Source organism: Acipenser ruthenus, chromosome 8, assembly GCF_902713425.1.
Source record: "Acipenser ruthenus chromosome 8, fAciRut3.2 maternal haplotype, whole genome shotgun sequence".
Taxonomy (NCBI): domain Eukaryota; kingdom Metazoa; phylum Chordata; class Actinopteri; order Acipenseriformes; family Acipenseridae; genus Acipenser; species Acipenser ruthenus.
Window position 1 is genome coordinate 26,630,698 of NC_081196.1, and position 22,755 is coordinate 26,653,452.

At 40.5% G+C, this 22,755-nt stretch overlaps 1 protein-coding gene across 3 annotated transcripts in view; it reads left to right on the plus strand.

Moving 5' to 3' along the window:
• The window catches only part of LOC117407410 (FHF complex subunit HOOK-interacting protein 1B-like), a 98,609-nt gene extending 76,232 nt beyond the window's left edge, over window positions 1-22,377 (plus strand). For all 3 annotated transcript variants that reach the window (XM_034012406.3, XM_034922997.2, XM_059028756.1), the window contains 3 exons: window positions 6,366-6,544; window positions 18,442-18,604; window positions 20,537-22,377. In XM_034012406.3, coding sequence (XP_033868297.3) covers window positions 6,366-6,544; window positions 18,442-18,604; window positions 20,537-20,838 — 644 coding nt within the window. In that variant the 3' untranslated portion in view covers window positions 20,839-22,377. The remainder of the gene's footprint in view (window positions 1-6,365; window positions 6,545-18,441; window positions 18,605-20,536) is intronic.
• Window positions 22,378-22,755: the final 378 nt, after the last annotated feature.

The following is a 22,755-nucleotide window of genomic DNA, read 5'->3' on the forward strand; positions in this document are numbered from 1 at the left end:
GCTGTGGCAGTTTCCCGTTCAGTGGACTCGCTTTATAGGGTTTCTGATGCGGACTTACTCACTTTCCGCCAGTAGTCCCCCATTGCTGCACTGGTTCAGCCTGCTAACCTGTCCTTACTTACCAAGGACGCAGCATGACCGAACAAGCAATGCAGAGTCACTGAGGTCATTCTAAAGAAAGCCTACACAGCTAGCGCTTTCTCTGCTAGACTGGGAAGCTACAACAGCATCCTTGTAGCTTACCAAGCTCACCTTATCGGGGCCATTGCTGAGACCCACGTCTCCAGTTAGACGAGTTGCGCTTGATTTCAAGAAACCTGCTCAGGCTGTCCAAGCTTAGTGGACAAGCAATAGGCAGGAAACAGGCAGCGTTGGTGACTGCACGCAGACAACTTTGACACTCCCAGGCACGAGTGCTGGATGGAGATAAGACCGCTTTGCTGGAAGCTGCCGTCACCCGGGTCACACTTCTGGTCCAGCGGTAGACAGCAATCGCAGCGTGCAAGGGAATCCACCAGGGAGTTGGTGTGCTTTCTGCCAAACTGCAGAAGAAACCAACGCCACAGGCTGCTTCCTCTTCGGGTGGACCACCTACATCGGTTATGTCTGAAAGTGAACAATGCAAAGAGTCGACTAGTGCCTGCCTGGATTGTCACCTATCTGGGGGTGTGCTTGGACTTGGAGCTCATGTTGGCCACACTGTCGGAGGACAGAATTGAGAGAGTAACCGCCTGCCTAGAGTTGTTTCAACTCGGCAGGGTACTACCAGTAGTGGTTTTCCAGAGGCTTCTGGGTTTGATGGCACAGCATCGAATACCCTCCCACTGGGTCTTCTACATATGCGCCCTCTACAACTCTGGTTCAACTGCATGGTTCGCCAACTGGTGTTGAACCGGAATAAGCTTGTGACAGTGTCAAATCACTGTCTACAGGTGCTCTTCTAGTGGAGAGAGGTCATCACCATAGACGTGTCCAACTCAGGTTGGGGCTGAGTGTGGGAGGACTGGGACATGGAAGGGGTGTGGCAACCCCGTGGGAGGTTCGCCACATCGATGTTTTGGAACTGCAGGCAGTTTACCTGTCATTGCAGGAATTTTTGGAGCAGGTTCAGGGGAGACACATGCTCGTCCGCACGGAGAACACAACAGTGGTGTCCTACATAAACCGGGCAGCAGTGGAGTAGTAGTTAGGGCTCTGGACTCTTGACCAGAGGGTTGTGGGTTCAATCCCAGGTGGGGGACACTGCTACTGTACCCTTGAGCAAGGTACTTTACCTAGATTGCTCCAGTAAAAACCCAACTGTATAAATGGGTAATTGTATGTAAAAGTAATGTGTAAAAAATAATGTAATTGTATGTAAAAATAATGTGATATCTTGTAACAATTGTAAGTCGCCCTGGATAAGGGCGTCTGCTAAGAAATAAATAAACAATAATAATAATAATAATAATAAACCACCAGGGTGATTTTCGGTTGCCTGGTCTCCACCATGTCGCCCACAAGCTTCTGCTGTGGGCATAAATGAACCTGCTATCACTCCATGCAGTTCACCTGCCAGGAATGACAAACTGGGCTGCGGACCTCCTCTCAAAGGAGGTCCCCAGCGGTGCAGAGTGAAGACTCCATCCCGAGGTAGTCAGCCTCCTGTGGGAGAGATTCGAGAGGGCAGAGGTGGATCTCTTTGCCTCTCGGGAGTCGACATATTGTCCCATATGGTTCTCCATACATGGAGAAGGAGGACCTCTGGGGATGACACGTAATGGCACACCTGTGGCCAGCACGTCTACTGTACACGTTTCCGCTGCTTGCGCTGCTCCTGCTGTGTTTGGAGAAGATCAGACAAGACCAGGCCAGGGTGCTCCTAATAGCCGCTCTGTGGCCCAGGAGAGTCTGGTTCTCCTTTCTGATGCAGCTCCTGAGCGGCCAGCCATGGGAACTCTTGATGCATCACAACCTGCTCTGCCAGGCGCATGGCACTCTGTGGCACCTCAACCCATCAAGTATGCAGCTCTGGGCTTTGCCCCTGAACGGCTGCATTTGAGCCATCTAGGGTTATCAAACATGGTGATTGCCACCTTACAAAACCCTAGGGCAGGCTTTACTTGTTCCCAATATGGGTACAAGTGGGGCATGTTCCAGACGTGGTGTTTGGCTCATGGGTTCGAACCCACGACATGGCCTATGGCAGTTATAAAATAGGCCCCCTCTACCATAGACCCCCTCTACCCCTAAAGGTCTATTTGGCAACCATTTCGGTGTGCTATGTAAAAATTGTTTCAGTCTCCCCAGGAGCTCATTTCCTGGCGAGGCCATTTTTAAAAGGCACCAGGCGGCTTAGGCCATTGGTGAAGGGTTTAGTTCCTCGCTGGAGGTTAAATGTAGTGCACACTGCATTGACAAAAACCTCCATTTGAGCCCATGCATTCAGCTGAGCTAAAATTTTTGTCTTTCAAGGCAGCTTTCTTGCTTGCAATCACCTCTGCTAAGCGGGTGAGTGAAATGCAAGGATTTTCTATTTCGAAAGCTTGTCTAATTATTTCAGGCCAGAATGAAGGTCAACCTTTGTATTAACCCAGCTTTCCTACCGAAGACCATCTCGGTTTTCCACATAAATCAGTCGGTGGAATTGGAGGCTTCCCATTCCCCTCCTTTCCAGTCTGACAAGGAGTGCCAGTTCCATACACTTTGCCCAGTGCGGGCGTTAGTATATTATGTGGAGAGGACTAAAAGCTGGAGGCGGTCAAAACAACTGTTAGTTTGTTTCGGGGCTCAGTCCCAGGGGCAGGCTCTGTCTAAACAGCATCTGACCACATAGTAAGCAGGCACGGTACAGACTGCGTTCAAACTGGCCAATCTGCCCCTACCCAAGATGCTCACTGGCCATTCCACCAGGGGTCAGGCGACTTCATGGGCGTTGTTCCACGGTGTTTCTATCCAGGACATATGCAGTGCAGCGGTTTGGGCTTCTTCCCATACGTTTGCCAGGTTCTATCGGCTGAATGTCGTGGACCTGTAGAATCCTGGATTTGGCAAAAGAGTACCGTGAGTGACTTCCCAGTCTACCCTCACAATATTACATTAAAGGTGAGTCCATCTTAATGTTTCTTATTTAAATATAAGAACATAAGAAAGTTTACAAACGAGAGGCGGCCATTCAGCCCATCTTGCTCGTTTGGTTGTTAGTAGCTTATTGATCCCAGAATCTCATCAAGCAGCTTCTTGAAGGATCCCAGGGTGTCAGCTTCAACAACATTACTGGGGAGTTGGTTCCAGACCCTCACAATTCTCTGTGTAAAAAAGTGCCTCCTATTTTCTGTTCTGAATGCTCCTTTATCTAATCTCCATTTGTGACCCCTGGTCCTTGTTTGTTTTTTCAGGTCAAAGTAGTCCCCTGGGTTGACATTGTCTATACCTTTTAGGATTTTGAATGTTTGAATCAGATCACCGTGTAGTCTTCTTTGTTCAAGACTGAATAGATTCAATTCTTTTAGCCTGTCTGCATACAACATGCCTTTTAAACCCGGGATAATTCTGGTTGCTTTTCTTTGCACTCTTTCTAGAGTAGCAATATCCTTTTTGTAACGAGGTGACCAGAACTGAACACAATATTCTAGGTGAGGTCTTACTAATGCATTGTAGAGTTTTAACATTACTTCCCTTGATTTAAATTCAACACTTCTCACAATATATCCAAGCATCTTGTTAGCCTTTTTTATAGCTTCCCCACATTGTATAGATGAAGACATTTCTGAGTCAACATAAACTCCTAGGTCTTTTTCATAGTTCCCTTCTTCAATTTCACTATCTCCCATATGGTATTTATAATGCACATTTTTATTGCCCGCATGCAATACTTTACACTTTTCTCTATTAAATTTAATTTGCCATGTGTCTGCCCAATTCTGAATGCTGTCTAGATCATTTTGAATGACCTTTGCTGCTTCAACAGTGTTTGCCACTCCTCCTATTTTTGTGTCATCTGCAAATTTCACGAGTTTGCTTACTATACCAGAATCTAAATCATTAATGTAGATTAGGAATAGCAGAGGACCTAATACTGATCCCTGTGGTACACCACTGGTTACCTCACTCCATTTTGAGGTTTCTCCTCTAATCAGTACTTTCTGTTTTCTACATGTTAACCACTCCCTAATCCATGTGCATGCATTTCCTTGAATCCCTACTGCGTTCAGTTTGAGAATTAATCTCTTATGCGGGACTTTGTCAAAAGCTTTCTGGAAATCAAAATAAACCATGTCGTATGCTTTGCAGTTATCCATTTTCAATCTTGCATCCTCAAAAAAGTCAAATAGGTTAGTTAGACACGATCTCCCTTTCCTAAAACCATGCTGGCTGTCACCCAGGATATTGTTACCATATAGGTAATTTTCCATTTTGGATCTTATTATAGTTTCCATAAGTTTACATATAATAGAAGTCAGGCTTATTGGTCTGTAGTTACCTGGTTCGGTTTTTTTTTCCCATTTTGTGGATCGGTATTACGTTTGCTATTTTCCAGTCTGTCGGTACAACCCCTGTGTCAAGAGACTGTTGCATGATCTTGGTTAGCGGTTTGTAAATAACTTCTTTCATTTCTTTGAGTACTATTGGGAGGATCTCATCTGGCCCAGGGGATTTGTTTATTTTAAGAGCTCCTAGTCCCTTTAACACTTCTGCCTCTGTTATGCTAAAGTTATTTAAAATTGGATAGGAACAGGTTGACAGGTGGGGCATGTTGTCCATGTCCTCCTTTGTAAAAACCTGTGAAAAGTAATCATTTAATATATTTGCTATTTTTTTTTCTTCATCTATGATTTTGCCATTTGTGTCTCTTAGACATTTAACCTCCTCTTTGAATGTTCTCTTGCTGTTATAATATTGGGAAAATATTTTGGAAATTGATTTTAGCCCCCTTAGCAATATTAATTTCTATCTCTCTCTTGGCCTTTCTAATTTTTTAACTTGTGTTTGCAGTTCCAAGTACTCTTTCTGTGTACTTTGTTTTTGGTCCCCTTTAAACGCTCTGTAAAGTGCCTTTTTTCGCTGAATATTTTTTTTAATTGATCTATTAAACCATTTTGGCCATTTTGTTTTAGATTTAGATTTGTCTACTTTTGGGATGTAATTGTTTTGTGCCTCTAGTATTACATTTTTTTTAAAAAGCCATCCTTTTTCTGTGGATGTTTTCTGTATTTTACTCCAATCTACTTCTGTTAGTCTCTGTTTCATACCTTCATAGTTTGCTTTTCTAAAATTGTAAACCTTAGCTTTAGTCAATACTTTTGGGGTTTTAAAAAATATTTCAAATGAGACCATGTTGTGGTCTGAGTTTGCCAATGGCTCTCTGACCTCTGTTTTAGTTATTCTGTCTTCATTATTTGAAAAGACTAAGTCAAGGCATGCCTCCCCTCTAGTCGGCGCCTTGACAAATTGCATTAGGAATTCATTTGTCATTTCCACCATTTCAATTTCGTCCGTCGTGCTCCCCACCGGGTTTTCCCATTATATATGGGGGAAGTTGAAATCCCCCATTAGTATGGCTTCTCCTTTGCTACATGCATGTCTAATGTCATTGTATAACAGATTACTTTGCTCAGCGTCTGAGTTTAGTGGTCTATAGCATGCTCCTATTATTATGCCCTTTGAATTTTTGTCCGTGTGTACTGCATAACAGAACAGTGATTTTTAAAGATCAGAAGTGTTTTAATGAATAGATGTCTTTTTGTAAGGATAAACACAGCGTTTCTTAAAAGCTGACTTTGTGGTGCAAAGTTGATCGCCAAAGTTTTCTGAAATATAAAAAAAAACAACTAGATGTCACAAAACTACAGCGTACTCGTGATATTCCAAGTACAAAGTAAACATAAATCTAAAGTTGTTTTCTTTAGCTATAATGATATTAAGTCAAACACAGTGCTGGGGAAGACAAGCACACTGTACAAAGTATTACATATTAATTTACTGGCTTGAACATATAACTGTCTTTTTAAGTCTGCAGCGGCCCCTCCTGTTTTGTTTTAATGCGTTTGTTTTATTTTGCCATCTGGTGGCAAGACTAATAAAGTCTAGCTGAATCACAGTCATAAAAAACAGGATTGCAACAGTGCAGCATTTTTGCGTTATTGTACTGCGACAAGTGAATAGCTGACCATGGCTGCAACTGTATTTAACTAGACAAGAGTGAACACAATGGCATTCATTGGTCAATAATGGTGTACATGGGTAAGTACTAGTAAGTTACATTGAACCGCAGGTTAATACTGATGTGCACCAATAAATGCTTATAAATATAGTGGTATGCATGTAAAATGTACAGATTAGCAAATATGGGAGCACCCAGGTCTCACTCCTTGTTTCTTCCCCAGGTCCCTTCATTGCGGTGCTGTTTGCCAAGCTGGAGAACATGCTGCAGAACTCTCTGTACTTGAATATCCTTCTCACTGGAATCGTAGCACAGTTAGCCTGTTACCCCCAACCCCTGCTCCGTTCCTTCCTGCTAAACACCAACATGGTCTTCCAACCCAGTGTCAAGTCACTCATCCAGGTATGACCCCTCCCTCACCCCTATTCTCATGTTCCTAGCTCCCCACTTCTCTCACATTTCTCCTTTGTATTTCTTCATTTTGTCCATCACCCCACCCTCCTCTTTTCTCTCTTCTCTTTTGACCATACACTTCCTTCAACCAAAACTGGGTATCTAATCTGTAATCTGTCCCTTTATATTGTGGATTTGCCATACAGCCTTTATGCATAGGCTGTACCTGCCTTGATTCTGTGGTACAATAAAGATATACTACATGAGTTGAATAGGCTGCTTCTCTCCCTGAAGTATAATTAGGGCTTCTGATTTTCGGTTTTAACCAGTGAACACTGATAAAACACCCCTGATACAGAAAAATTGAAATCGGTGTATTGGTGACATTACGGCTATGAGCATCAAAACATTAATCAGTATCAAATATGAATCTCACATTTCTGGCCTGAGGATTTTGGATTTGAAGTTAATTTGGCAAACTCCAGTTTGCTGAGAACCCAAAATCAAAACTTCTGTCTTATCTGAGTTTAATTGCAAAAAATGCTGAGACATCCAGATTTTTACATCATTCAAACAATCAATTAAATGAGAGACTGCAAAGGTATCCCCAGGTTTCACATAAATATAAAGCTATAAAACTGTAGGATCAAAATTATATTTTTTGAGTAACGGCTTTTGATGCAGAGAACGCCACAGAATTAATTGCGTTCCATCACTAGTACCCTACCTCCAATTGAAAGGGACTTTGTCTTCAAAGCTGGTGCTTATGATTCTTTGTGTGTATTTGTAGCATTGTAAATGTATACATTTTAGCTTGGTAAAGGAAAACAGAAAAGACTTACCTTTAGAGGGGGTTGTTCAGAGTGCTGGGTTCAGGTTACTTGTAACCTGTGAAAAACGAAAATGTATGTGTGAGTTTTGGGGTTACACTGTGATTGTTTGTTTGTGTACATTGCAAGTGCACATATTCTTTGCAATTACAGAATGGATGGCTGACGCAGTAATACATGTCATGTTAACTTTTCTTTAAGTAAAAAAGGTTAAGAACGGCCTCTAATATTTTGTAATTTAACCTCTCTATTTTGAAGAGCGTACCGGGGATAGGCAAGAGTATGTAGCCCTGGGCACCGCCATCTTAGACAGTACGCACAGTGATGTAAAGCTCTAGTATAGCCGAGAGCGCGCTCAATATTAGTATATAGGGGAAACAATATCAGGTGGTTTTGTTGCTGTATGTAATTTATTCAGTTGCACTGGGAATGTATTTAAGGTTAACTAGTTACGTTAGACCACAGGTTTTAAGGTATTAATTCCAGTGGTGTGGAACTGTATGTATTTTTTGTTTTATCGTTAATGTGTGTTAGACTAATCCAGGGGAGGGGCTAGGGTGGGCAGGAGTAGAAATACCTGGAGCTGGGTCATTCAGGGAGAGAGGTTGTAGGATCTGGTTGTCGAGTCTGCAGAGTAGTTGCGTACTCTGAGAGTTCCGCCTTTGACAGTCCTGTGCATTCTCCTGTTTTTTTTAAATTAGTTTATAAGGCTGGATTACGTTTGAACTGTTTTTTATTTTTGTTATCTTTTCTTCTGGGCCTCAAAATAAAATATAAATGTTTATTAACAGATCTTTGTCAACTGGAACAGTACCACCTGCTTTTAAAACTGCCCCTTGACAACATGGCAGTTTTAAAAGCAGTTGGTACTGTTCCAGTTGACAAAGGTCTGTTAATAATTTCTAAAACAATGTCACAAGTGGAAGAGTTAATCTGCATTACTAATGTATTCAGATATTGTAATGTAATAAGGGAAAGAAGTCATTGGTCTAATCTGCACATTAAAGAGTAAGTAGCGGGGTTTCGAAAAATATAGCGTTATATGTCCCCACGTGTTTTTACAACTGTTTAAATAATATACCTGTCATTTTTCTTTTCATTGTTAACATCTGACAACATTTTATACATAACTTTAAACTCTGTTTCAAAGCTCTTTTTTAAATGGCCGCTCTATTGCACTGATGATATTGTATTATTGCCCACATTGTCACACAGATAACTCTGCAATAACGATCCATGATGTGGTACAGAACAGAAAAGCCAGAGCACTTGTTATGTTGTTTATCGCTCTTTCGGTAGTGATTTAGAGGACAGATCTCAAATCCCAGTACACTAGAGTAGTCATTTTGAAAAGAGCTTTAAAACAGAGTTTAAAGTTATAAGTGTAAAAAGTTGTCAGGATTTTAACAAAGAAAAGAAAAATTACAAGTACATTATTTAAATAGTTGTAGCAACACATGGGGATGTATAACACAATATTTTTAGGAAACCCACTACTTACTCTTTAAGATCAGAACCATCCTGAAAAATGTGATCCCTAATATTAGTAATTTTATTTGGAAATTAATTAAGAAATGCCTCACAATTAGCTGGTGTGGCTTCGATATGAGGGGGTGCATTAGAGGAGGGGGTCTCACAGTTAGCTTGTGCAGCTTCAATATGAGGGGTGCATTAGAGGAGGGGGTCTCACAGTTAGCTTGTGCAGCTTTAATATGAGGGGGTGCATTAGAGGAGGGGGTCTCACAGTTAGCTTGTGCAGCTTTAATATGAGGGGGTGCATTAGAGGAGGGGGTCTCACAGTTAGCTTGTGCAGCTTTAATATGAGGGGGTGCATTAGAGGAGGGGGTCTCACAGTTAGCTTGTGCAGCTTTAATATGAGGGGGTGCATTAGAGGAGGGGGTCTCACAGTTAGCTTGTGCAGCTTTAATATGAGGGGGTGCATTAGAGGAGGGGGTCTCACAGTTAGCTGGTGTGGCTTCGATATGAGGATGTGCATTAGAGGAGGGGTCTCATAGTTAGCTTGTGTGGATTCGATATGAGGGGGTGCATTAGAGGAGGGGTCTCACAGTTAGCTTGTGCAGCTTCAATATGAGGGGTGCATTAGAGGAGGGGGTCTCACAGTTAGCTGGTGTTGCTTCGATATGAGGGGGTCCATTAGAGGACGGGTCTCACAGTTAGCTGCTGTTGTTTCGATATAAGGGGGTGCATTAGAGGAGGGGTCTCACAGTTAGCTGGTGTGGCTTCGTATGAGGGGGTGCATTAGAGGATGGATTAACTAATTTATCAATAGTGGAAAAGAGGGCCCAGGGATTATCTATTTGCATTAATAAGTTTTGAGAAATTAGAGCATCAGGCTTCTCTCAGAGCTTCATTGTGCTCCACCCTATGCTGTTTCCAGATATACCAGTGAACAGTGATAGCCTCAGTATATTAGAGAGCCTGGACGCAGTGATTAATTTAACCTCAACATGTGTATTAAAATCCAAGTAAACCCTAGGACCCTACTGTGTATGACAGAAAATATTGACAAATGAAGAATAATATTCATTATTTTATTGTTTAATATTGTGATTTGTGTGACAAATAGTGGCAAGTCAGACCTTTTTAATTGTTCTCAGCTCCTAAAAAGTTGCAGATTTCAAGTTACTTATAAAATGTTATAGCTAACTTGAAATCTGTACCTGTTTAAGAGCTGAAAACAAGTACAAAGGTCTAATTAAGCTAAGTATTAGTTCAATTAAGGAGAAGACACACGGGGTCCCCAGGACCAGGGTTGCGAAGCCTGCCCTAGAGATTTGCATACAGCCATAGAACAATGGGAGCCATTTGATTGTTTTACTTCTATTTTTAAGCAAATCAGTTAACTGTATGTATTCTCACGCACCCTTGCACCTCTAGTTTGAAGGGTACATAAGGACCTTTTATGTTATTGTGTTACTAAAACTGTGTACGTAAGGTGTGTGTATTCAGTAGAAAAATATATATTTTTAATTTTGACCACTTTTTTACACTTTTAAATTGCATTCCCTGCCTCAAGATGGCTTCCCATGTACCTGCATGGACCTCTCAGAACTACACTTCCCATCATTCTCCTGCTCACTTTTAAAATGATTTTGCCTCCCAGTTTTTTTTTTTGTCAGAGATTTGAAACTTCTGTCTGTTTTATCATTTATACCAACATGTACAATGATCACAGAATCTCTTCTGTTGGTATGAACAGTTTTCCTAATTCTCTTTTCAATATCCTTAACTTTAACCAGGGAGACGAGTTACAGTTGTGTTTACACGCTCTACTCGACAGAAGTCAGTGTCTGCAAACAGAATGATGGAATTCCCTACTCAAAATAGGTCATGTTGTTATTTTCTTCTGTGTCACTATCATCACTACTTAACACCTGAAAACTATTAACCTGACTGATTTCTACAGGATCCTTAAGATTTGCTCTTCCTTTCTTCTTTTGAGGATAATTTAGGTCTTTTATTTACATAATGTAATCAAAGAAACTACAAAATGATACCGCAAAACTCTACCGGAAGCCATAATAGTAGTACAGTATTTCATGTTAGATTTTGAAATGTCGCATTTTTGTCATTTTTTTTTCCAGTTTTTCGATAAGTATATGGAAAACTACAAAATGGTATGTAATTCAAATACATAATATTATTAAAACTTTATGAAGCTAAATTTGTTAATGCCATAGCTGTACTGCTAATTCTCTGTATTCTCAGTATCAGGAAATACTACTTGTTAATGTGTATTTTTAATTACTTTTTTGCAAGGTGTAGATAACCGTAGATACCAACTCTGTGTTCAAATATAAACGTATGTTTGTATTTTGGAATCCTCTGCCTCTGTCTCTGTCAGCGTTATCTGAGCAGCGAGTTACATAGCGGCGGTGTTTAAGTACCTCTGAGTGCGTCAGTGAAACCCCTGAGTGCGTCAGTGAAACCCCTGAGTGCGTCAGTGAAACCCCTGAGTGCCTCAGTGAAACCCCTGAGTGTCTCAATGAAAGGAAAGACATAGGAGGAATAGAAATAATGTTATTTATGTCAGACACCACTACAGAATAAAAGCAGGGCAATTTATAAATGTATTAGTATTTTATTAAAATAAATAGCTAATCAAATAAAATAAGCTGCAAAGCACTAGGACAGGAGTCTCCAACCCTGGTCCTGGAGAGAACATAAGAACATAAGAAGAACATAAGAAAGTTTACAAACGAGAGGAGGCCATTCAGCCCATCTTGCTCGTTTGGTTGTTAGTAGCTTATTGATCCCAGTATCTCATCAAGCAGCTTTTTGAAGGATCCCAGGGTGTCAGCTTCAACAACTTTACTGGAGAGTTGGTTCCAGAGCCCCAATCCTGCAGGTTTTATAGGTGTTTTTACGTCATCAATGGCTAAAGATCTAGAACACATGTTCATCTTGACTAAGTAAGCCAATAATTGGTTCAGTTAAGTAACTGAGAGCTCGGCTGAAATGAAAACCAGAAGACCTAGTAGCTCTCCATGACCAGGGCTGCTGCCATCAGTTTGCATTGGAAATGTAACATACTGGTGTGCAAACTCTACACTGAATTCTCTGGCAACTATTTGTCCTTTTAGAGATACATATTGCTAAGTAAGATACCTTTGTAGAGAGCAAAGTATTATTTAGGGAATCCATAACACTAACGTTTAGCTTTATTTTTTGTCTTGTCTTTCCTAACCATATTGATTAAAATCAACATCCAATGTGATGAGTGACTATTCTCAAAGGAATTAAGAATTATTAAAACCAATTTAAAACCAGTTTAACCTGTAGTACTTTGTATTTAATCACATCCTGATGTAACTATCACTATTTAATCATATCCTGATGTAACTATCACTATTATCTGCTGTATTATTGAATTGTGGTTTGTCACACTTGTACTTTGCTTGAACAAAAGTTATTGTATTTCTTGCTCTTATTGTATGTCTTAGTATTGTAACACTTGAAATGTATTTGCTTACGATTGTAAGTCGCCCTGGACAAGGGCGTCTGCTAAGAAATTAATAATAATAATAATAATAATAATAATAATAATAATAATAATAATAATAATAATAATTTCTTTCAACTTTTGGAGGCATGGGTAACAGTTCAGATTCCTCACAATAAAGATTATTTAGGCTTTAACTTATGAAAGCTGAGGGAATTAATAATGTCTTTTTCTGAGTGACTTTACTATTTAAACGTTTTAAATAAGCATATATTATTTTGTCATTTAACCAATTACTAGTACCAGTAATTAATCTGATGTCATCATAAGTCAAATTAAAAGTCAGACTTTTTATATCAGAAAGCACAATATAACTATATCTTTATAGGCAGCAACTTGCTCACAATCAGTTTTACAAGAGTGGTTTCGCTGAGTTATGCAATATTCTTGTATTTTATCAAATTAAACCAAGTCATATGCTGTTACTGTCTTTACAAAAAAGATCTGAATCATTTCAAAAGTGTAAACAATATTTTGGGCATTGCTGCGGTACCATTATTGGTTTCCATTCCTCTTAAATATAAATTAAAATGTATATGTTTCATTTAAACAGAAGACATTTTATATTCTGCAATACGTAGAGGTGCGCTACAGTTTGTTATTAGCAATGGAATTTCCACAATGCAAGCATTCTATGCTTTTTATAAATCTTGAACTACTTTTTGGTTTATGTTTGCCAAACCAATTATTATTATTGTTTTATGTGTGACATGTGAAATAGGTTCACCTTCACATTACTTGCAGTGAAATACATGCAATATATGAGTGTGAAGTAAATCACTTGACAGAAATGTTGCTGATAGGTTAAAAAAAAAAAAAAAAGTATATATATTCGCACAATCTAAACTACTCTTAAAAGGTGGCTTTGCAATGGCAATATGTTTGCTTTTTTCAACTCTGGAGACAATTTCATAGTGTGAGATGAATATTGCTTTGTTCCATTTCGTAATCGTTTAAATGATTGCATTTCACCCCCTTTCATTGAGGCACAAGCCGTAGTTTTCTCAGGAATGGGGTTTGACTGTGCCCATTAACTGAGAATTGGCGAAAAATGCTGATTTAGACAGTTGCCGCTCATAAAAAGTGGTGTTGCTCTTACAATGACGTAAATCTGATATAAATAACATTATTTTCTATTCCTCCTATGTCTATACATTGCATTTCACCCACTTGCATTGAGGCCCAATCTTTATCTTGTATATTAAACTGCTGCATATGTGTCCTTATAGTGTATGACTGAAACCTACAATATCTTTTAAAGAAACATGTAGTTTCTACAATAATATACATGAGAAATTGGTAAAGTGAGTTAAAATGCAAAATTGTAGGACAAACATGCATAAAATATGATACTTTGCCAGAGTCTGTGCTATTTTGAACACCGGAAGTAGTCATATGCTGTGGGCTTATTGTTGCTTAGTGTTGCTAGCTTCACACTGCTGGTCATGATCAATGTTTCTTCTCTACAGCAGATCTTCATCCACACCTCCATCTTTTATTTACCTGTCAGTCCCTTATAAGAAGAACATAAGAAAGTTTACAAACAAGAGGGGGCCATTCGGCTCATCTTGCTCGTTTGGTTGTTAGTAGCTTATTGATCCAAAAATCTCATCAAGCAGCTTCTTGAAGGATTCCAGGGTGTCAGCTTCAACAACATTACTGAGGAGTTGGTTCCAGACCCTCACAATTCTCTGTGTAAAAAAGTGCCTCCTATTTTCTGTTCTGAATGCCCCTTTATTTAATCTCCATTTGTGACCCCTGGTCTTTGTTTCTTTTTTCAGGTCGAAAAAGTCCCCTGGGTCGACATTGTCTATACCTTTTAGAATTTTGAATCTTGAATCAGATCGTTGCGTAGTCTTCTTTGTTCAAGACTGAATAAATTCAGTTCTTGAGCCTGTCTGCATACGACACATATGTCAAACTCAAGGGGCCCGCAATGCATCTAAATCCGGCCCGCGAGACTATTTCTATCAGTCAATTCATTTTGGCCCGCGACCAGTCCGCTATAGAAAGCCGAAGTGCTTTCGTCATCGCTGGTTCCAGAAGAGAATTTTACCCATGTATTTCTCCATAGAGGTTCGCAATATCAGCGATTACTGATAACTGAAACCTTGAAACGGTGTAACGTTTACCTTTTGTTGTTAGTTACATCATAAGCTATGTAATAGGCCGAAACATCTCGCAAATTATCGAATAATTGATAAAGGTACAACTCTGTGTATGTTATATTCCACAAACGAACTACATTATCCCTGCAGAAAACCGCTAACTCAGTGTTTGGAGTGTTCCAACATTTTGAGTGGGGTATTAGCTTGCTAGCTTCATAGTTAAATAACTAGTTAGTTAGCAATACGTTTACCTTGGATCAACCTTGCTAGTGGACTAGATCATTTTTATTACGGTTTTAATTCACCAACACTTCATAAATTTAGTCTCACACGCAAACTCTGCTCAACACAATCACCCCCGCTGCGAGTAAACTGGCCTCGTCCTCACGGAGCTCCGTCACTCCTCAGGAACTTCAGCTCGTTTTAGGTTGAGAAATAGAGTTCTTTAAGTGAAGACAACGTATTTGGTGTGAAATTAATCCAGTTTCCACTACAATTTCTGAACGATTGTGACACATAACTGTATTTTTAATATATATTTTAATAATCGCGGGTTTAAAAAAAGCCTATGGAGAAATCAATACGAAAATTTCACTTTTGGAACCCGTGGGAAATGAAGTGACATAATACTTCGGCTCTCTATTCACTACAAGTCCAAACATGCACTGCACGCTCTGGCTCGAACCTCGGCATATATGCACAGTTCACAGGCCTACACTGAGCATTCCGTTACAGTGCGCTGTGTCACTCATACACTTCACTTAAAACCTGTCACAACACAATCACTCAACAATAGCTAGCAAGCTAGCCAGCTATCAAAAATGGATTAAAGGAAAGTGGATAGAGAGGGCAGAACGTTCAAGGACAGGTGGGAGATCGAATACATGTTCGTGAAGCACAGGGAAAAACCTGTTTGTCTAATTTGCAAAGAGAGTGTATCAGTAATGAAAGAATTTAACTTACGACGCCACTACGAGACCAAACAAAGACAAATATGGAGACTTGGATAGAGAGCAAAGGCTACAGAAGGTGGCAGAAAAGCTAAAGAAAAGCCTTGAGCTCCAACAGAATGTGTTCACCATGGCAAAATTACAGAGTGATGCGGCTGTAAAGGCAAGTTTCTTTGTAGCAGAGGAAATAGCTAAATCAGGCAAGCCCTTCTCCGAGGGTGATTTCATAAAGCGGTGCATGCTTAAAGTTAGCGAGGTAGTGTGTCCAGACAAAAGGCAAGCATTTGCAAACGTTAGTCTCTCTCGAAATACCATAGCCGAGAGAGTGGATGAGTTAGCTACCAATCTGCAAGATCAGCTCAGTGAAAAAGCAAAAGACTTAATTGCATACTCACTGGCTGCTGACGAGAGCACAGACGCTACGGACACAGCTCAGTTGTCAATTTTCATCCGTGAGGTGAATCCCGACCTATCCGTCACTGAAGAGCTTTTGGGTGTCATAGCGATGCATGGCACTACCACAGGGAAGGACATTTTTCAACAGGTCAAAAGGTGTGTAGATGAGATGAAGTTGCCATGGGAGAAATTGGTGGGACTGACAACAGATGGGGCTCCAGCTATGTGTGGTGAAAAGAATGGGCTGGTAGCGCAGGTGCAAGAGAAGATGCAGGGGGGAAATTGCCCGGGCCAGCTAACAACATACCACATTATCATACACCAAGAGGCGCTTTGTGGCAAAGTACTGAAGATGGAACAAATAATGAGCGTTGTTACGAAAACAGTGAATTTCATCAGGGCCAAGGGATTGAACCACTGCCAGTTTCGGTCACTTCTTGACGAGCTGAATGCCGAATGTGATGATGTGCCATACCACACAGAGGTGCGTTGGCTAAGTCGGAGTAAAGTGCTCAAGAGATTTTTTGAGTTGCGTGAGGAAATCGCCCTTTTCATGGAAATGAAGGGGAAAGAAATCAAGGAGCTTCGGGCTGAGAGCTGGCTGTGTGACCTTGCTTTCTTATGTGACATAACGGACCATCTTGGCTCACTGAATGTGAAACTGCAGGGTCGCAAACATGTTATTACTGACATGTATGACGCCGTGAAAGCCTTCCAAATGAAACTGTGTTTGTGGGAAAATCACATGCAACAGAGAAACGTTGCTCACTTCCCGACATGTCAGACAGTGACATGTAACTCGCTTACCATCTCAACTTTACCAAGTGCTGAGCCTACTGCGCAAACTGAGCCTACTGCGCACTGAGTTCGAAAGAAGATTTGCTGACTTCAAGATGCAGCAGTTCACTTTTGAGCTCTTCTCCAATCCCTTTGCAGTGGATGTGGACAGCGCCCCAGTGGAAATCCAAATGGAATTAATCGAGCTACAATGCAACAGTGCACTCAAGGCCAAGTTCGACTCAGTCGGCGCTGCCCAGTTTTACACTTTCGTCCCAGACACGCTAGCACAGCTCCGCCTTCAGGCTGCCCATGTCCTCTCCATGTTTGGAAGCACATACCTATGCGAACAGCTGTTCTCCCTGATGAAGAAAAACAAATCCCCTCACAGAACACTTCTGATGGACAAACATCTTCAATCCATTGTAAGAGTTGCCTCAGCGCAGGATTTTGCCCCCAAGATTGACCAACTTGCCACAAAGAAATGGTGCCAGGTGTCAAGTAGCAGCAAATAAGCCTAGGTAGGACAGCTATTTTTATTTATGTTTAAATGTCTGGACAGATTTTTTTATTTATGTTTTGCAAGTGAATATCATAAATATATAAAGATATGTTTTATTTATGTTTAAATGCCTGGACAGATTTTTTATTTATTTATGTTTTGCAAGTGAATATCATATGTGATATAAATATATGTTTTAGTTATGTTTAAATGTCTCAAATCCTGATGTTAGTTTGACCTGAGTGATACTGTTACAGCTGTAGATGTACGTTACTAGCTGGCTTTCTTGTAGCTTGGTTACGCTACCGTGTTATGCGCCTGTGTCGTAAAAGGCTTGTTATGTTTTTTTGATGCATTGCCGTTTGTGAATATGTGAGTGTGTGTGTGCAAGTGATATTAAAAACGTGAGACACACATCAAAACACTAGTCTACTTCATCTTATTGAAACACAACAGATACATCATACTAACAATAATACATGGTTAATAATTCTGGTTGCTGTTCTTTGCACTCTTTCTAGAGCAGCAATATCCTTTTTGTAACGAGGTGACCAGAACTGAACACGGTATTCTAGATGAGGTCATACTAATGCATTGTTACGTTTTAACATTACTTCCCTTGATTTAAATTCAACACTTTTCACAATATATTCAAGCATCTTGTTGGCCTTTTTTATAGCTTCCCCACATTGTCTAGATTAAGACATTTCTGAGTCAACATAAACTCCTAGGTCTTTTTCATAGATTCCTTCTTCAATTTCAGTATCTCCCATATGATATTTATAATACACATTTTTATTGCCTGCATGCAGTACCTTACACTTTTCTCTATTAAATGTTATTTGCCATGTGTCTGCCCAGTTCTGAATGCTGTCTAGATCATTTTGAATGACCATTGCTGCTGCAACAGTGTTTGCCACTCCTCCTATTTTTGTGTCATCTGCACATTTAATAAGTTTGCTTACTATACTAGAATCTAAATCATTAATGTAGATTAGGAATAGCAGAGGACCTAATACTGATCCCTGTGGTACACCACTGGTTACCTCGCTCCATTTTGAGGTTTCTCCTCTAATCAGTACATTCTGTTTTCTAGATGTTAACCACTCCCTAATCCATGTGCATGCATTTCCTTGAATCCCTACTGCGTTCAGTTTGAGAATTAATCTTTTATGCGGGACTTTGTCAAAAGCTTTCTGGAAATCAAAATAAACAGTGTCATATGCTTTGCAATTAACCATAGACTTGGTAGATACCAAGCTACCAAGTATCCCTCCCACTCTCATTTACCCTCTCTCTCTCGCTATCTCTCTTGTGTAGGTCCTGGGCTCAGTGAAGAATAGGATCGAAGCCTTTGCTGCTACTCAGGCGGATTTTCCAGTGATGCTGCGCAAGGCCAGAAAGTACCTGGTGGCGCGAGGGAAGCTGGACTGGGCAGACTCGCCCATCACTGTGCCAAACTTAAGGAGGTCAGATACACTAGGTAAGAGTGTGTGTGCATACCTTTCTGGTGATCTTAACTTACTAGCATACAGTGGCTCTCAAAAGTATTCAACCCCCCCCCCCCCCTTGGACTTTTCCACATTTTATTGTGTTACAACATGGAATCAAAATGGATTTAATTAGGAGTTTTTGCCTCTGATCAACACAAAAAAGTCCATAATGTCAAAGTGAAAAATAAAATCTACAAATTGTTCTAAATTAATTACCAATATAAAACTGAAAATAATTGATTGCATAAGTATTCACCCCCTTTGCTATGACACACCTAAATAAGCTCTGGTGCAACCAATTGTCTTTAGAAGTCACATAATTAGTTGAATGGAGTCCACCTGTGTGCAATTGAGGTGTTTCACATGATTTCAGGTTAAATACACCTGTCTCTGGGAGGTCCCACGGGTAGTACATTTCCTAACAAAAACTACATCATGAAGACAAAGGAATATTCAAAGCAAAATCTGGAATAAGGTTCTTCAAAAGCACCAGTCAAGGGTAGGATATAAGAACATTTCCAAGGCATTGAATATCCCCCGGAGCACAGTAAAGTCCATTATTAAGAAATGGAGAGAATATGGCACAACTGTGAATCTGTCTAGAACAGGCCGTCCTCAAAAACTGAGTATCTGGGCGAGAAGGGCACTAGTCAGGGAGTTCACCAAGAGGCCTATGGCAACTCTAAAGGAGTTACAGTCTTCCACGGCTGAGCTGGGAGACACTGTGCATACGGCAACAATAGCCCGGGTGCTTCACAAAACTGGCCTTTATGGGAGAGTGGCAAAAAGAAAGCCATTGTTGAAAAAAACTCACATCAAATCTCGGCTAGAGTTTGCCAGAAGGCATGTGGGAGACTTTGAGACCAAGTGGAAGAAGATTCTATGGTCTGATGAGACCAAAATAGACCTTTTTGGCCTCAACGCTAAGCGCTATGTTTGGCGCAAGCCTAACACCGCACATCATCCTGAGAACACCATCCCTACTGTGAAGCATGGTGGTGGCAGCATCATACTATGGGGATGCTTCTCTGCGTCAGGGCCTGGAAAGCTCATGAAGATAGAGGGCAAAATGGATGCAGCAAAGTACAGAGAAATCCTGGAGGAAAACCTGCTAAAGTCTGCAAGAGACCTGGGACTTGGGAGAAGATTCATCTTCCAGCAGGACAATGACCCCAAACATACAGCCAAAGCCACACTGGAGTGGCTTAAAAACAAAAAGGTCAATGTCCTGGAGTGGCCCAGTCAAAGCCCGGACCTCAATCCAATTGTGAATATGTGGAAAGAGTTGAAAATTGCTGTTCACCAAAGGTCCCCATCCAACTTGACAGAGCTTGAGCAATTTTGCAATGAAGAATGGGCAAAAATTGCAGTGTCTAGATGTGCAAAGCTGGTAGAGACTTATCCAAATAGACTCATGGCTGTAATTGCTGCCAAAGGTGCCTATACCAAATATTGACTCAAGGGGGTGAATAGTTATGCAATCAATTATTTTCTGTTTTGTATTTGTAATTAATTTAGAACAATTTGTAGATTTTATTTTTCACTTTAACATTATGGACTTTTTTGTGTTGATCAGAGGCAAAAAACTCCTAATTAAATCCATTTTGATTCCATGTTGTAACCCAATGAAATGTGGAAAAGTCCAAGGGGAGTGAATACTTTTGAGAGCCACTGTATGCTCTTCGAGGTAGCACTATGAGTGAATAACTTTATTTTGACATGGGGGATGCTTTGCTTTTGTTTACGTTTCTTGTTAGTTTTTGGCTTTAACAGATGTGTAGTAATTTTGTTAAATACAAGATAAATGTTCTGATAACTGACATTACAATAAGAGGTATTCCTCTAGCAAGAAAGATGATCTCCAATAAGTCTAGATTTACTGAGGATACTGATCACTTGATCTCTTGTTTGTTCTTCTACAGTAAAAAGTCGGAAGCCCTCCCTGGGCGAGTTGATCCTGCGTCATACCAACAGTCCGACGCGGGCACGACAGGCAGCTCAAATGGCATTTGCTCATGTGAGAGACGGAGGGCAGGTGCTGCACAGCGCACTGTTCAGGGGCTCAGCAGTTGGGACAGTGGAACGCCAGAACGAGGCACTGCGAGTAAAGAATGCAGTCTACTGCAGCATCATTTTCTCAGAGTTCTTGAAGGAGCTGGCTGCGCTTGCACAGGAACACGCTGTCACTCCACCCTTCCCTCGCTGCCAAGACACAGAGGAGTGATGCTAGAACACCAGGACACTGGTGATTATGGGGTTGAGCATGAGGATCCAGGAAATCAACTCTGTGCCCTCTCAGAGGAGCAAGAACTATGGGGAAGAATGATGTGATTCAGGGAAGCAGAGGAATGTTCAGACTAGATATTCTAATGTATTCCCACCCCTTATTTTGTGAATCTGCAGCTGTAGGATTATTTTTCAGTGATGTAAGTGGGAGATGTAGGGGAGACACAGGTAATAAAAAGGTGGGGAGGTGTGAACATTCTAATATGGGTCATTGTACTGCCAAAGGGAGGGCGTTACTGAAATGTGTGCCTTGACTTTCCCATCTCTGCCGTTCCACTCCTCAAGGAGGACTCTTGGGTGACAGTCCTTTGTTTTTTTATAAACTTTTTTAAATATATCAGTAGTGAGGGACTCTCACGCTACACAAGAGCCATGTAGTCTTCCTGCTGTACACAGTACATCGTATCACCTCAATCAACTGGATCTCAGCTAATCACCGTCTGTCTGCCTGTCAGTCTTAAAGACTGTGTCTGCCTTACAACGCAAGGGGAAGCATTTTTCAAGTCAATCACAATAGCAGACTATAATGAGAGCATGTCGTCAAAGCCCCCACTTCACATGAGAAGTGAAATTCCAGCAGGAAGGTGTGGGTGAGTTATGTGTTTATCTTGGTGAAGATAAACTTGGTGGTAGTTATAAATTACCAGGGCTGGTTTGGTAGTCCTGAATTTTGCCCTCACTGATTGGAGTAATGGTGGCGTTTATCCCATGACATGATAGTGGAAATGCTCAGATTAAATGGTTAAGAACATAAGAATTAAGATACAAACAAAAAGATCATACAGGCCATTTGCATTCACAATGTGCAGCTTCAATCCATCGTGAATGAAACTCTAAATTAATTTTAGACTGAAGTCTCAGTTTTTAAGGGAGTCATTAGTGCTATTTCAGTTTTTAACCCTGTATTAAATGTCTTTGTTTGAGAGTTATAATTGTTAAGTTGGTACATGTCTGATACTCTGTCTACTGAAATATATGCTGTCTGTCTCAATGTTGTCCACTTTTTTGTGCACTCATAAAATCCCCAATATCTGCCAAAGCGAATTCTGATGTCACACAAGCTGTCTATACTGCTGGTCTGATCTTTTCCGGAACCCATTGTAAAATTATGTATCACATAAATACAGCGCAGTTTCAGTTGAACATGGATTTGTACCAAGATACTATGAGACTTGCACCCTCATTTTATTTTCTCCAGTCACACAGGCTTACAGCAGTCATACAGGTACCTCCATAATGCATTATTACATTTTGTACTGGAGAGTAAGTGGCTCAGTATTGGGGAGTTGTAAGTGTACATGTTAAGTTAAGTAAGTGAGCGGATCAGAGCGAGCATTTTTCCACTAACTCTGATCCCTGATGAAATCCGCTCTGAGCTGCTCAGAGGGATCGTTCACTGAGCATGCCGTTAAGTGGATTCTTTCACTGAGCAGCTCACTTACTTAATGCACCCAGTAACATTTCAAGAGTAGGGATGCAATGGTTATGATTATATATATATATATATATATATATATATATATATATATATATATATATATATATATATATATATACAGTACTGTGCAAAAGTTTTAGGCAGGTGTGAAAAAATGCTGTAAAGTAAGAATGCTTTCAAAAATAGACATGTTAATAGTTTATATGTATCAATTAACAAAATGCAAAGTGAGTGAACAGAAGAAAAATCTACATCAAATCAATATTTGGTGTGACCACCCTTTGCCTTCAAAACAGCATCAATTCTTCTAGGTACACTTGCACACAGTTTTTGAAGGAACTCGGCAGGTAGGTTGTCCCAAACATCTTGGTCCCAAACCACAGTTCTTCTGTGGATTTAGGCAGCCTCAGTTGCTTC